We start from the raw sequence: 14,980 nt of genomic DNA, 5'->3' as shown, positions 1-14,980 counted from the left end.
GATGGCTAATGGGAACACGTCGAGGGTCTGGTCCAGGGAAACCAGAGGAGACGGATCGCCAGGAATGCTGATTCACCGCCGCCGCTAGGAGACGAGGGGGCCGAGGGCCGAGAGGGGGGCGGCGTGTGAGGGACGAAGTCGGAGCACCGCAACCCTGAGCCGGGGGGAGACGGGTTGCGGTGGGGGTCGGGGCAGGTGGGGGTTGGGGGTTAGGGTTGTCTTTTGGGTGGGGTGCCTGCTTCATCGTTGTGGACCACCGGGACCGGGGCCCAGTTCGACACCCACCCACGCTGGAACAGACTGACGGACAATCGGACAGACAGACGCACAGCCAAACGGAGGGAGGACTCCCAGCCTGTCCGCCACGGATGACGGCGGGACGAACCCGCCTGACCCTTCGCCCCGCTCGCTGACTGGATGTGACCCCGTCACTCTCCGCCAATAACAGACCCGAGACACGTTCCTTTTCCTCAGAGCGGATGATATATGAAAGTGCTCGGTCGCGGTGCCCACAGGGCTCTGAAGATGTCCCTTTCATCTCCTAACGACTCCAGATAGAGTTCCCTCTCTCTCAGACCAATCCCAGGGGGCTCTCCAGAACACGGCAGGGTCTGCACGGAGCAGCAACCCGGTCGGCCATTTTTCATTTCTTCTCCTTTGTTGGTGCAGTCGCGGAAAACCCTCTAATTATTCAGTTAAGGAAGGGCAGCTTCTCTTCTCCTTCTAATTAGGTAGTTAGTCACTCTGCCAGCGCCCCGGGCAACGCCATTGATCTGATTCTCCATCATGTTGTAACAAGGCCTCACAGAGATTCTCACACGCACACACACACACACTCATACACAAATGTATTCCCACACATAGACACACTCAAACACACACACTCATACGCAAACACATTCACACACGCATACGTTCAGACATACACACACGTATTTATACTTACACACGTACATACGCACTCCCGTACATTCATTCACACAGACACACATGCCCATACGTAATATAAACAGACTGTAAGACAGACATCCACTCTCGCCCACCCACCCACACACACACACACACACACACACACACACACACACACACACACACATGCACACTCTCCCCCTAACAGAGGCCATTCCTGAGAAGCCAGAGTGGTTGTCTTATAATCAGTCACCTATTGTCTGCCTGTTCCCCAGTCTGTCCTCTCCAGCAGGCTGTTATTATAAAGCCTTACCGCCTGGCCCCTGCCGTCTGGGCAGGAGGGATGTGTCAAGCTGCAGATGGAGGATAAACCAAACACACCCTCCTCCCCAGAGCGCAGAGTTCTCCAGGGGGATCCGGGTTGTAGGCCTCCCCGATTCATCTTCAGAGCCTGCGCTGGGGGAGTCAAGAGCACATCTGGAGACGACAGCTGCGTTCGTTTGCCCGCGTGTCCGTGTGTGTTAGTTCGTCTACACACTGACAGGCCAGTGGGGAGGGACGGAGAGACTCCGACGTGGACAGAGACTTTGACCCAGAAATCCAAGTGGATGAAAGGCGGCGAGGTCATAGACGAGGGACGAAAAGAGAGAAGGAGACGAGAGCAGGGGAGAGGGATGACATTTGGCATCGAGCGGCGTCGTTTCCTGGACGGAGGGGGCCCATCTTCACTCTCCCCCCTCCCTCTCCTCCCCCTTATCACTCTCTTCTCCTCTCTCCACCTCTGCCCCCTCCTCTCTTCCCTCCTCTGTCTCCTCCTCTCTCCCTTTTCCTATCTCCCTTCCTCCTCCGGAGCTCGTGTTGTTTGGTCTGCGCTGCGTCTTGTGGGGGGGGGGGGGGTTATGGTGGAGAGTGGGGTGGGGTGGGGTGGGGCTCGGGGGGTAGCGGCGGCGTCTGGACCCAGGCTGCAGGTTGAGGTGTGAGGGTCCTGGGGGAGGAGGCCCCCTCGGTAGAGGTGGCATCTCCTGGGGAGATCTCCCCGGGTTCCCAGCCTCTGCTCCGCTCTGCCAGGAGAGGGAACACACCTTCGGTTTCCCCTCTCTCCTCTGGCTTGTTAAAACAAATTCCACCAGGGGCTTTGATGTGTGTGTGTGTTTTGTCATTACAAGCCTAGATGTTTGCACTTGTTGCGTCTGCGAAGCAGATGTAGCCTGTGAGCAATGCTTGGCACAGTGCTTTACTCCTGTAAAAGCGTTTTTCAATTAATGCTGAATTGGCAGAGCGAGCGAGCAGACCAAGAGAGAGAGAGAGAATTGTTAGAGAGATTCTCCACCTCCTCTCCCTCCTCGTCTCCCTTCTCCTCCCTCCCTCTGCCCCTGCCACTCTCCCTCCTTCTCTCCCTTTTCTCCTCCTCTTCCTCCTTCTCTCCCTCCTCCTATCCCTCCTGTTCTCCCTCCTTCTCTATCCTCCTTCACCTCACCCTCACCTCCTTCTTTCCTCCTTCTCTCCCCCTCCTCTCCCTCCAGCCGTTTTCCCTCCAAGACGACCAGAGCACAAAGACACACAAACTGTCAGTAGTCTGCAATCTTCCCATCAAAGGAGGCCCTCTCCTTTTCATCCGACTGCCTAGCCCTGCAGTAGCATTTCAAAAGGGGGGGGGGGGGGACGAAAAGACGAGGAATCCATATTGGAAAAATCACAATGGAGCCAACCTCTCTCAGAACGACGCTGTAGGAGAGCAGAGCTCCCAGGGGCTTTATCTCACCTCCGCACACCTCCGCTATCGTGCGGCCCCCGCCTCGACCCGCCTCCCCCTTCACCTCAGAGGCCCAATCAAGCTCCCAAACACCCCCATAACTGTCACGTCTGGCTGTTACTCACCCCCCATAACACCGCCTCTCACTCCCCCAATCGCGCTGCGCCCCGCTAAATGATGCAAACCGCCATATTAATCTGCCCATAAACCAGGGCTTTGACGTGGCTGTAAAAAAGGATATTCCATCGTGATTTATGGCGCCGACGAGGGAGCTGGAACGCGTCCTTTTTACAGCTCGCTCGGCACTATTTGGTCGTGCATCCGTCAAACCCTCGGTTCACTCCCGGCACGCCAACCTCGGCGGTCAGCCCCGCGGTGAGGGAACGTGGGCGAGACGCAGGGAGTGGTCCGGAGAACTTTCCTGCTCTCCCTCTTCCTCTCCCTCTCTCTTTCTCTCGCCCCCTATGTCTCTCACGCCCTCCCTCCCTTCCTCCCTCCCTGTCTCCCTCCCTGTCTCCCTCCCTCCCTGTCTCTCTCTCTCTCGAGCGTTCTCTTTGCAAAGCCTTGGCCCGGCTAAACCTCTTGTGGATGTCCTTTCCTGTCTTCGCTACGCAAACTGAGAGGCTCTGTGGCGGGTGCTGTTTACCGAGAAGAGCTGATGGATCAGCCTCAAAGGTTTACGTTGGCCCTCACGAGACAGGGCACTGGAGTGTGTGTGTGTGTGTGTGTGTGTGTGTAGTCCTCATCGTCCCCACTCTCTCTCTCTCTTTCTCTCTCTCTCTCTCTCTCTCTCTCTCTCTGTCTCTCTCTCCTCCCCCTTCCTTGCCTCTCTCTTTTACCGTCTGTGCTCATTCACCCCAAAACCTAAACATGGAATAGAACCGCAGTACCCAGAATGCACGACAGTGCATATACGTATGGTACATGCAGGGAACAACAACAGTCAGACACTTCCAGCTGTGTTCACGACAGTAAGACAGACGAGACCATCAATTATGAGTTAACCTTTCAAAGAATGTATTAAAGCATCCATGAACGTGCAAAGTTTTACTTCACTGAATTGAAAGTGAATGGAGCAAGATCTTGGTACACGTCTTGTCTCACAGTGTAATGGTTTTGGTCCGCCCTAGGGTCACGCGAAACAGGATCTCATTACACCAAACAGCCTTGGGAAGAGCCATTTACATTCGCAGTTAATACTCAAGTTCTCTCTCTGTCGTTTATATTTGACCCCATAACATTGAAATGAAATGAAGATTCTTTATGATTAGAATCATAATGAAGACATCTGTTCTGGACACAATATTTGTCATGGTATAGGGATTGATCGATGTATCTTGTCTCTGTTTTGGAGTGCTTAGCCAGTAGCCATGCTGAAGAATGGTCGATACACAGTAGAGTTGAATTCACAGTGGGTAGGATTATATGGGTGTGGTCCTACTGAATGCTGTTTATCATACAGATTCTAAAACCCAACAACCAGCTGCCGATCCTTGGAACTACACCAGGTTTCAGGAAATGTAGTCTTTGACCAGGTGCAGCAACAGGGAACTCTGGGAATCACGATGACAGATGATGACCAGCAACCAGATACCTTAAACCTTCCTCAGGGAAAAGTACAATATTTTCTGTATTGGTAATATACCTGAAGTCAAACCACAAAAAGATAGTAGGCCTATGGGAAATGTAGTTTTCTATCTCTCTACATTCAAATGGCTTGCCAAGAAAAAAAAAGTGTCATCTTTATAAAGCAGTGGTTGTTCATCATGATCATGAATGCTGACCAACACATGATCAGAGCTCACTTTCTCTCCATCTCTCTCTCCGTCGCCACAGTGCCAGGAAACTTGGGGTGTTTCAAGGACAGCGGGGACCCGCCCACTCTGACAGGAAGCAGCGAGACGTCCAATAAGCTGACGATCCAGAACTGCATAAGCTTCTGCAGGAAGCAGAGATACTCGGTAAGACCCAAGACTGACTCCTAGGTTTAACCCAGACACTTTGACTGACCCGGGGAACCTAGGCAGACCAGGCCACTGTGTGCTTGTTGAGACAGGTCGAGACACACAGGGGGCCAGGCTTTGACAGAAATCACACCTCCTGACACACACTGGGAAGTCTGTACAACTCAGGAGTGGTGTTCCCTTCATATCCTCCAGCCCAAGGTTACCTCTCTCGATATGTCTCTCTCCTTACCTTTCTCTCTCTCTCTTTCTCTCTCTTTATCTCTCTCTTTCGCTCCCCTTTCTTTCACTTTCTCTTATCTCAGTTTTTCTCTCCTTCTTTCTCCTCTCTCCCTTTCCCTCTCCCTCTCTCGCTCCCCCCCTCACTCTCCCTTTCTCTCTGTGTTTGGGTGGTATAAACAGTGACCGGTGGACGTGTTTGAGCACATCCTTTTGGCCGTGTGTCCGCAGTAACGAAGTCAGAACAACAAGAAAGGAAAAACCTTTCTGTCTGTCTGTCTGCCTGTCCGTCTGTCTATCTGCCCGGACGTGCCTGTCATCCCCGATTCCCAGAAGCCGTCGTGACAAAGACAGGGTTGATGATTCGGCATGTGAATCAGTGGCCCACTGCAAACCCCCCCCCCCCCCCCCCCCCCCCCTCCCCTCACCAGAAGAATCTGGAGCAGTAGGTGTTCGGACACATTTTGCACCCAATACAATACACAACCAACCAGAGTTGATGTGTTGACGGGGTGCGGAGCGGGGTGGGGGCGCGTCCGTAAGTACCAGCTCCGCGAGGACAGCCCGTGAGGGAGGACATGAGGCCCTACCTTCATATGAATACATCTCCAGAAAGAGAGTCACACACAAAGGTCCTATTTAAACAGCACACAATGGGCCGCGCTCAACGGGTCCGTCATTCCAGAGAGCCAGAGGAGACGTGGAGCGTGGGTCGTTCCAAGTCCTTCCCCTTTCAGCCGTGTGTCGCTGTCGCAGAGCCCTCTCTGTTTCGCATTCCCACAGATGTCTTGGACTGGAACTTGACAAGTGACCCTCTAATTAGCTGTGACACAGATGGTGACAGTCCCCTCCAGAGCTTTGAAAACCCGCCCTAACACATGCTGGTGATAAACCCTTTAATGGGTAGCAAGGGAGCAGACCAGAAGACAATAGATTTTTTTTTGTAATTGTTTTTATGGAGTCATTTTGAAAAGCGTTGACCAATATACTATGCGATTATGTGAGGTTTTGCTGCCGTTTTTTCAGAGCACTAGCATTTTCTCTGGTGTTTCTTCTCATTAGTTATCGCAAGGTTCTTCTCGAGGTTCTTTTCGATGTACTCCTCGAGGGTCCTTTCAGTTCCTCGTGGTTATCAAATTTTTTTTCCGAATTCGACTGAAGTTTGTCAAGATTCATCCTCTTCAGTTTTGGGTTGTCGCTGCTGAGTGTAGCCCTGTGTCTTTCAGAAATCTATGTAAAACTCGAAACCAAATAACATTTAAAATTCTGATTGGGAGTATTTGCATGTGTGTTCTTCAGCTGGCTGGGATGGAGTCTGGTTACGCCTGTTTCTGTGGAAACGATCTGGACCACCGTCGCCATGGCAAAGCGCCCAGCATGGAATGCAACCACGTGTGCTTTGGGGACCACACCCAACCCTGTGGAGGGGATGGATGGGTCATCATCTTTGACAGTGAGTATAGGCGTGCGATTACTCTGGTCTGGCTTACTGCTCAGCTCAACAAGCTTCTGTAGTAGAAAGTTCTTTCACACTTTATTTCGCTGAAGACAGATTGATTTAGATGTTTGTACTGTTGACTGAATTTCCTCCTCTCTCCCACCCTCCACCCTCATTCTCTCCTCACCTCCTCCTTCCCACCTCCCACCCTCCTCACCTACCCCCCCCCCTCCTCTGCTCCTCACCCCCTCTCCTCTTCCCCCCTCCTCACCTCCCCTCTCCCCTTTCCTCCTTACCCCCCTATTTTCACCCACCCCCTCCTCCTCCCCCACCCCCCTTCTCCTCACCTGCCCCCGTCTCCCCCCCCCACCCTTCTCCTCCTCCCCCTTCCACCCCTCCTCCCCCACCCACATCCCCACTCCCCCTTCCTCCTCCCAGCCCGTGTGGGGGCCTGTGGGGGGAACTACTCGGCCCCCTCGGGGGTGGTGTACTCTCCAGACTTCCCAGACAAGTACGGGGCGGGCCGGGTGTGCTACTGGCCCATCCAGGTCCCCGGGGCCTCCGTCATCCTCTTCAACTTCACCTTCTTCGACATCTCCGACCAGACCGACATGGTGGAGCTGCTGGACGGATACACCAATCAGGTGGTGGCGAGGTTCGATGGGCGGAGCCCGCCGCGGGAACTGGTCAACGTCACGGGGGATTTCGTCATCCTGTACTTCTATTCGGATCGGACCAATCAGGCGCAAGGATTCGCTGTCCTCTACCAAGGTGGGAATTGGTTGGCTCGCTGGCTTTGTTTAAAGAATAACTATGGTGAAGGATGTACAGTGCCCTCCAAAAGTATTGGAACAGTGAGGCCAATTCCTTTATTTTTGCTGTAGACTGAAAACATTTGGGCTTGACATCAAACGATGAATGTGAAACCAGAGATCAACGTTTCAGCTTTTATTTCCAGGTATTTACATCAGGATCTGATGCACAAATTAGAAAATATCACCTTTTTGTTCGAACCCACCCATTTGTCACGTGAGCAAAAGTATTGGAACATGTGACTGACAGGTGTGTTTTGTTGCCCAGGTGTGTCCTATTACATACATTATTCAATCAATAAATACCACTGAATGTCTACACTCAGGTTCAGATTGGGTAAGATAGGTTTTGTCTATGCAGACTGTATTCAGAGGTGAAAACAACATGAAAACCAGAGCGCTGTCTTTGGGTGAAAAACAAGCAATTGTGAGTCTTAGAGAAGATGGAAAATCAATCAGAGCCATTGCAGAAACATTGGCCATAGCCAGTACAACCATTTGGAATGTCCTGAAGATGAAGAAAACTACTGGTGTACTAAGTAACAGACGTCGAACAGGTAGACCAAGGAAAACATCAGCAGTTGATGACAGAAACATTGTGAGAGCTGTAAAGAAAGACCCTAAAACAACTGTTAGTGAGATCAGCAACAACCTCCAGATGGCAGGAGTGAAGGTATCACTATCTACTGTTCGCAGAAGACTTCATGAACAAAAGTACAAGGGCTACACCAGAAGATGCAAACCACTCATTAGCAAGAAGAATAGGAAGGCCAGGCTGGAATTTGCCAAAAAGTACAGAGATGAACCTCAAAAATTCTGGGACAAAGTTTTATGGACTGATGAGACAAAGATTAACTTTTACCAAAGTGATGGAAAGGCTAAAGTTTGGAGAAAGAAAGGAACTGCTCATGATCCCAAACACACAAGCTCATCTGTGAAACACGGTGGAGGTAATGTCATGGCTTGGGCTTGCATGGCTTCTTCTGGGACGGGCTCATTAATCTTCATTGAGGATGTAACACATGATGGCAGCAGCAAAATGAACTCGGAAGTCTACAGAAACATTTTGTCTGCCAATTTAAGGAAAGATGCAACCAAACTGATTGGCAGAGCCTTCATCATGCAGCAAGATAACGACCCAAAACACACTGCCAAAACAACAAAGGAGTTCATCAGGGGCAAGAAATGGAAGGTATTAGACTGGCCAAGTCAATCTCCAGACTTAAACCCTATAGAGCATGCATTTTACCTGCTTAAGAGGAGACTGAAGGGAGGAACCCCACAAAACAAACAACAACTGAAAGAGGCTGCAGTGAAAGCCTGGGAAAGCATCAAAAAGGAATAATGCAAAAGTTTGGTGACGTCAATGGGTCACAGACTTGCTGCAGTTATTGAAAGCAAAGGATTTGCAACTAAATATTAAGTCTTATTCACTTAAATATGTTTTAAGTATATCTGTTCCAATACTTTTGATCACATGACAAATGGTTGGAATCAAACAAAATGTGATATTTTCTTAGTTGTGCATCAGATCCTGATGTAAATACCTGGAAATAAAAGCTGAAACGTTGATCTCTGGTCTCACGTTCATTATTTGATGTCAAGCCCAAATGTTTTCAGTCTACAGCAAAAATAAAGGAATTCGCCTCACTGTTCCAATACTTTTGGAGGGCACTGTATATCCTTACGGAGTTGGTGTTTGCATGATTCTGATTTGAATGTTTTATTTGTGGTTAGCTCTGCTTCCTCACACACATCCTTTTGCGCACACACACACACACAAATATATTTATTTATGAATGCCAGCACATTTGCATGAACAGGTGCACATTGACAGTCTGTCTCTATGACTGAGTTTTGCATAGCTTCTCGACTGATGTTAAATCGAGCAAACTCTAATGTTCTTTACCGCAGTTTGGAGAGAGGGAGGGTGGGAAGGGCAGAGAGACTGAGAGACAAAGAGAGGACGGGATAATAGAGTGAGAGATAGGGGAAAAGAGAGAGAGAGCTAGAGAGAGACCTAGAGGAAGAGAGAAAGAGAGTGTGAGATAAAGAGAGAAAGAGATTAGTATTTACCAACTGTTGCCCGACTCCCATCTCTTCTCATTTGATGGCCAATGCCTCACAGCTGAGGGCGATATTGTGTATTTAAATGTTTTGTTTCTCTTGAAACTCTGTGAGACTGCATGTGCCCTGCATAACAAAGACATTGTTGCGTTGATATATTCGCTCCAGTGGGACAGTCTAATTCCAAAGAGTTTTTCTCGGATGAGGGGTGAGTCAAGGTGTTAGACGTGGGCGTTCTGGATGGCGGTGCAGTCGAGGAGAAACTGTGAATGCATTCTCGGCACACTCAGAGAGATGCGGCAGTGTTCTGAACAATGCTCTCATATTGACCCTGCCTCAGTTACATGGAGTTGTTCTGCCATGGCTGACATTTAAACCCAACACCTGTGACTCTCCCCCTCTTTCGAAAGTCACACACACACACATGCAAGCAACCTCGAACAACAGTATTGGGTAGAGCAAAGATTAATTAAGACCGGGCTGTTTGAAATGCTGTTCTAACAGAAGGTCACATCACGAAGAAGTAGGTTTATCTTAAGAAAACGAGCGAGGGAGAAGGAGGGGGGGATGTAAAGAAATAAACAAGGAGAGAGAACAGAGAGAGAACAGGAAACGTGGAGAGACTTGCATAATGTGAGAGAGAGATGGAGTTATGAGATGGAAATAGAGAGAGACTACCTCTGTGGGCCGGGTTGGATTTAAACACCCAGGGAGGGAGGGAGGGAGGGAGGGAGGGAGGGAGGGAGGGAGGGAGGGAGGGAGGGAGGGAGGGAGGGAGGGAGGGAGGGAGGGAGGGAGGGAGGGAGGGAGGGAGGGACTGGGAAGTGTGAATTGAGGGAGGAGAGTGGTGGAGTTAGGGTGGAGATGAGGAGGGAGGGGGGAGAGTGGTGGAGGTAGGGTGGAGATGAGGAGGGAGGGGGAGAGTGGTGGAGGTAGGGTGGAGATGAGGAGGGACTTGGGAAGGGTGGATTGAGGGCGAGCTCGCTTAGGATAAACACGTTCAGGTGACGTCAGAGGAACTGTGCTCCGACGGCGGAGTTTGAAGATCCGGGGGTTGTTGTGAGTAAATGGAGAACATGTGAAAACATCCCTTTTCAAGCTGAGCAAAATGGATGGAACCTCCAACCAGCGCCACAGGGAGAGTGTCTCTGGTGATCTCCCTGTTCCTCGTGCCAACATCCCTCTCCCCAGAACAGCACTGCCAACATTCTCAAAACTCCGATTGGGCCCCGAAAGTTGTGTGGTTGGACTTTCCACCACGTTCCATGGGTGAACGATACGAAAACGATGGGGACGACACCAGTTCCCAAGGTGCATTGTTCCAAAGGAAGAGGGGACATGACTCTGTTGTCCCCTCAGCTTTGCAGGGCCAGGGCCTCCGACCCATGGACGAGGGAGAAGAGGGCGAGGAAGAGGTGGACGCCAGCACCAGCCAGCCTCCGCTGGAGGGCGTGACGGAGAAGTCCAACGTCAGCGGAAACGGCCGCTCGTCCCAGATCTTCTACGTGATCACGTCCAGCCCCGACAAGCCTCCGAGCAACATGCCAGGTCAGCAGGCCAGCAACCACCACACCAGTATGTCACCACCACCACGCCCGTCCCACTTCCCACCTCTCCCTGCGCTCCGCCGCCGCTCTCTCCTGGACGCTCTGGCCATTCCAGAGAGCCTCTGTCTTCCCGTGGTCTGTTTGTGTACGAGTCCCCAGTGTCCACGTCCTTTTTCGTCCTTCTCCACCGGTGTTCTATACACTGTCTTCTCTCCATAGCTGGTTCTCTCTCAGCCTGTATAGAAGTGGTACTTGAATCTTACATGACTGGCACGTTGGTCTCGGACTCATCTGATGGAGTAGGTGATCTATTACAAGCTCGGTCCTACTGCTAGATTTGACCCTATGGTGCTCCATTTGGCCCTAGTGCTATACTTAGCCCTAGTGCTAGATTTGGCACTAGTGCTAGTTATGACCCTAGTGCTAGACTTGACCTCGGTGCTCTGCTTAGCCCTCGTGCTATACTTCGCCCTAGATCTGTCCCTAGTGTTAGACGTGGCCCTATAGTGCTAGATTTGGCCCTAGTGCTAGACTTAACCATGGTGCTAGACTTGGCCCCAGTGCTGGATTCCTGCACCAGGACTGATCCTGTCTGAGCAGGGCTGGCTAACAGGTGCGCTGGCACATGGTCTCCATCTTGTCTTTTATCTCTCCTGCTTTTTCTAGTCATCTATCTGCTTCAGTATTCTGTACTCTGACAGATAGGATTCTATGAACTCCTGTTTCTTCTTAAAACATGTAAAAAGCAGCGTGTCTTATTCAGAGTGAGTGTATTAATGTTGACGCTTCTTGTCGGCAGTGTGGACCATCTACGCTCTGGCAGCTCTGCTCACCCTGACTGTGATCGTCATGGTAGCCAAACTACTGCTGCACATCGCAGTGAAGTAAGTCTTTATCTCTCATCTTTATTTCTCTCTCTTTCTCTCTCTCTTCCCATCAATTGCTTTCTTTCTCTCTGCCCTGCTTTGTCTCTCTCTCTCTCTCTCAGTTCTCTTTTCTCCTCCTTCTCAGCTTCGCCTTCCCTCTATCTCTCCCTCCCTCCACCTCTATCTCCGAGGTCTGTTACGGTCTGCCGTCATCTCTCCCGCTGGAGTGTGTGTCGATGTTTGGATTGAACACACTCGTGTCCCCTTTCCTCCAGATCTCCCAGCATCCCCACCATCAGCGGCTCTGAGAGCTGCAGCCAGAGTGCCGCGTCGGAGCCCTGGATCATCCTGTACCGCCCCTCCACCATCTCCCTCTTCAAGAAGAAGCTCAAGAACCACCATGGAGATCTCAGCCCCCTGGTGGGCAACTAGGGGAACTGCATTCCCCGGTCTCCCGCCACCACCACCACTACCACCAAATACTACCACTACTGCTACACCCTGTACCAGGGCCGAGAGGGAGCGCTAGGCTAGGCTAGGCTACGCTCCTACAGTGAGACTCTAGGGGGCGCTAAGCTAACAGGCTAACAAGCTAACAAGCTAAAGACTAAGTGACTTCCGCCACCATGGCCTCTTGGAGGCCCAAGGAGACCTGGAGCTCTGCCCAGAGGGATGAAGGGAGGGGGGAGACAGACAGGCCTGTCTGCTGTGTGGAGGAGAGGGAGAGAGGAGGAGGGGAAGGATTAGAAGGGCATACAGTACAGCGCGAGGTGGACGGATAGACAGAGAGATGCGAGGCGATCCAGACCAACAAACACAGACAGACAGACAGACAAATGGGGTGTACTGCAGGGTCATGCTTTTACGGGACTCCGTCTCCATCCTCCATAGACTCCTGAGAGGTCAGGCAGTTTCCCTTCAGAGACACGGCCAGTCAGCCCTAGCCTGTAGGAGAAGTCCACCAATCTCACTGAAACTGCAAGACACAAAATGGCTGCCAGACCTCTCTGGGAGCCTGCATCCTCACTGAAACTGCAAGACACAAAATGGCCGCCAGACCTCTGCGGAAGCCAGCAGTGTTTCAGAGAGAACTGGGCCGAATCCTAATCATTACCAAAAGGGAGAAGACACCATGACGACACACAGAATAGGCTACTCTTAGAAACACCTCGATACCCCAAAACCAGACAGCCACGGGCAGGTGAAGGACACCGCCCACCTCACCCCCCAACTGCTGGTCATTCAATAAACACTTAGACTCTCCCACTGTTCATGTGTTACGATGGGAGTGCTCACAGAACTCCCTACTGATTGAGGATGGAGGGATGAGATATGGGATGGAAGGATGGAAAAAGGGATGGATGGATAGTGGAGGGGTGGCTCATCAGAAACAGGATTTACGTTCTGTGATCTTGCATGGCCATTAGCAGATGGATCAGTGGTCTGTCCTGTGCGGGAGAGGGAGGGGGGGTTAGGAGGGGGGGCAGATGTGGGTAGGGAAGGCGGGGTGTCTGATGTGCGCTGAAGTGCCTTGAGGGCGTCCTCATCTCCAATCCCAGACCTGTCTTCTGAAAACAACCGGGACTTTGGCATTACAGAGATTTATTATGGGACTGGCTTTTAAAATGTTTTTTTTCTATTTTGTTCATGTGTTGTTTTCTCCTTATGTGCCCCTAAATGTAGTAAACTTAACATTACTGGACGTCTTGTTCTGGTTATGTTGCCGTTTATTAACTAAAGGGGGATGGTGTTGGATTGTTGTTGAATTCCATGTGGTGAATGATGACATTAATTCCTGACGTTTTCATGTCGCGTCTCTGCAAAGCAAGGCAGTGATCCATCAGGGTTTTTATTGTTCACGATCATCAACTGCAGCTTGGCTGTGAGGTTGAGGCATTCAGAGAATACGTTGCACATTCCCCACGTTCACTGGACTCACCAGACCCAAGCTATTCCCTCGAAGCTCAGAAAGGAAAACGAGAAGCTGTGTGGATGGTTGTGCGTGTGTCTGTGTGTGCGCGCGCATCCGTGTGTGTGTGCACACGAGTGCGTGTATGCATGTGTGTGTTGGTGTGGGGGTGTGTATGACAGCAAGTTCAGAAACTGTGTCGGTTTGGTGTTTAACGGTGACATTTCTAGCAGTGACACCGGTGTTGAAAGGTCAGCCACCCTCGACACGTCACACACACTCCTGAATTACACTTCCTGGACAGTCTTCCGATTCCCTGTCAAGATGACTATTTGGAACAAAAATTGTCATGAAGGAGCACATTTCTCCTTCACGTCCTTACGATAGCGCTTATTCAGCTCAGCACTGCGCCTCCTCTGGAACCAACTCCAAACTTTGCATGTATTGAGCACGTGCAAAAACAGGGCAAGGGTCCGTATGCAAAATGCGCCATCACAATGGAATCTGAAGCCTAGGGTTTACTGTAGGGGAGACTTACTTTGTGATGGGGGCAGGGGGGGTGGGATTGGGGGTGGGGGGAAGATGTGCTCTCCGCTGGAGGAGTGATCTGTACTGCACGGCCCTGCCGAATCCTCTCCAACTCACGTTCATCTTTGCAAGGGAAGAGCACCTGTCCTGTGGTCTGTGATGTTCACAACACCCCATGCTTACACAGATGGGAGGCAGAGAGGGAGGGAGAGAAAAAGAGGGTGAGCGAGAAAGGGAAAGAGAAAAAAGGGGAAAGAAAGAGAGGATGAGAGAGATGGGGGGGGGGGGGGTGCAGTAAACGAGTCCTCTTCACATCCCAAAGAAGTTAACCCAAACTGACAGTTTGAATCAAGCAAGGTCAAGGTCATATCTGGTTAGATAGCCTGGTAAATTATGCAAACTTCCATTTTGTCTCCTGTCCTTCATGGAAAATTCCATAGCTCTTTCTCCATGGCTTTTGTCGCTTACTTTGTTTCCTCGAGTTGCATCAGAGATCTCCTGCAATAAAAATCCCTTTGTACAAGGAAGAAAAACGATTCCGAGCGGCGAAATGTCCTTAAATTGTAAATAAGGAATAGTGCAAATTTTAATTTATACAGTAAATTATTGTTTATATTTTGTATGTGAATGGGACATAATCTATCTTTTTTATAAGTGAAGTACCTTTGTAGTTGTATTTAATGTGTTTAAATGTGGTTGCTAAATAAATACTGCATGTTTCCTAAACCTTTGTCGTGTCCTTATGCTGCAGTCTAATGTTTCACCCTTTGTGTGAACTTACATGATGAGATATAGCCCATTCTGATTCTGATAACACGAAGGCTCAGTGGTACTGATAAACATGGCAGCAAAGCTCATTACAGAAACACATATACCTTAAAAGAAAATGGAGGTTTTACATCTGAATACGCTTTTTCATCCAATGGTTTTGTGTGCGCGTTTGTGTGCGTGTATGTGCGTGTGTACAA

The 14,980-nt window shown here is 50.5% G+C and overlaps 1 protein-coding gene across 2 annotated transcripts; it reads left to right on the top strand.

Moving 5' to 3' along the window:
- Positions 1-2,435: 2,435 nt before the first annotated feature.
- On the top strand, positions 2,436-14,738 carry kremen1 (kringle containing transmembrane protein 1). 2 transcript variants are annotated; one of them, XM_047014620.1, is made up of 6 exons: positions 2,436-4,623; positions 6,145-6,298; positions 6,722-7,054; positions 10,522-10,737; positions 11,509-11,593; positions 11,851-14,738. In XM_047014620.1, exons 1-6 carry the CDS (start codon positions 4,375-4,377, stop codon positions 12,005-12,007), a joined length of 1,194 nt encoding a protein of 397 aa, XP_046870576.1. In that variant the 5' UTR covers positions 2,436-4,374; the 3' UTR covers positions 12,008-14,738. The 2 variants fall into 2 exon arrangements, with proteins under 2 accessions (XP_046870576.1, XP_046870577.1); XM_047014621.1 differs by having other exon boundaries at positions 2,437-4,623; positions 10,522-10,710.
- Positions 14,739-14,980: the final 242 nt, after the last annotated feature.

Source organism: Hypomesus transpacificus, unplaced genomic scaffold, assembly GCF_021917145.1.
Source record: "Hypomesus transpacificus isolate Combined female unplaced genomic scaffold, fHypTra1 scaffold_263, whole genome shotgun sequence".
Lineage (NCBI taxonomy): Eukaryota > Metazoa > Chordata > Actinopteri > Osmeriformes > Osmeridae > Hypomesus > Hypomesus transpacificus.
Note: the sequence above shows the minus strand (reverse complement) of the source record. Positions and strands in the feature narration are given on the sequence as shown.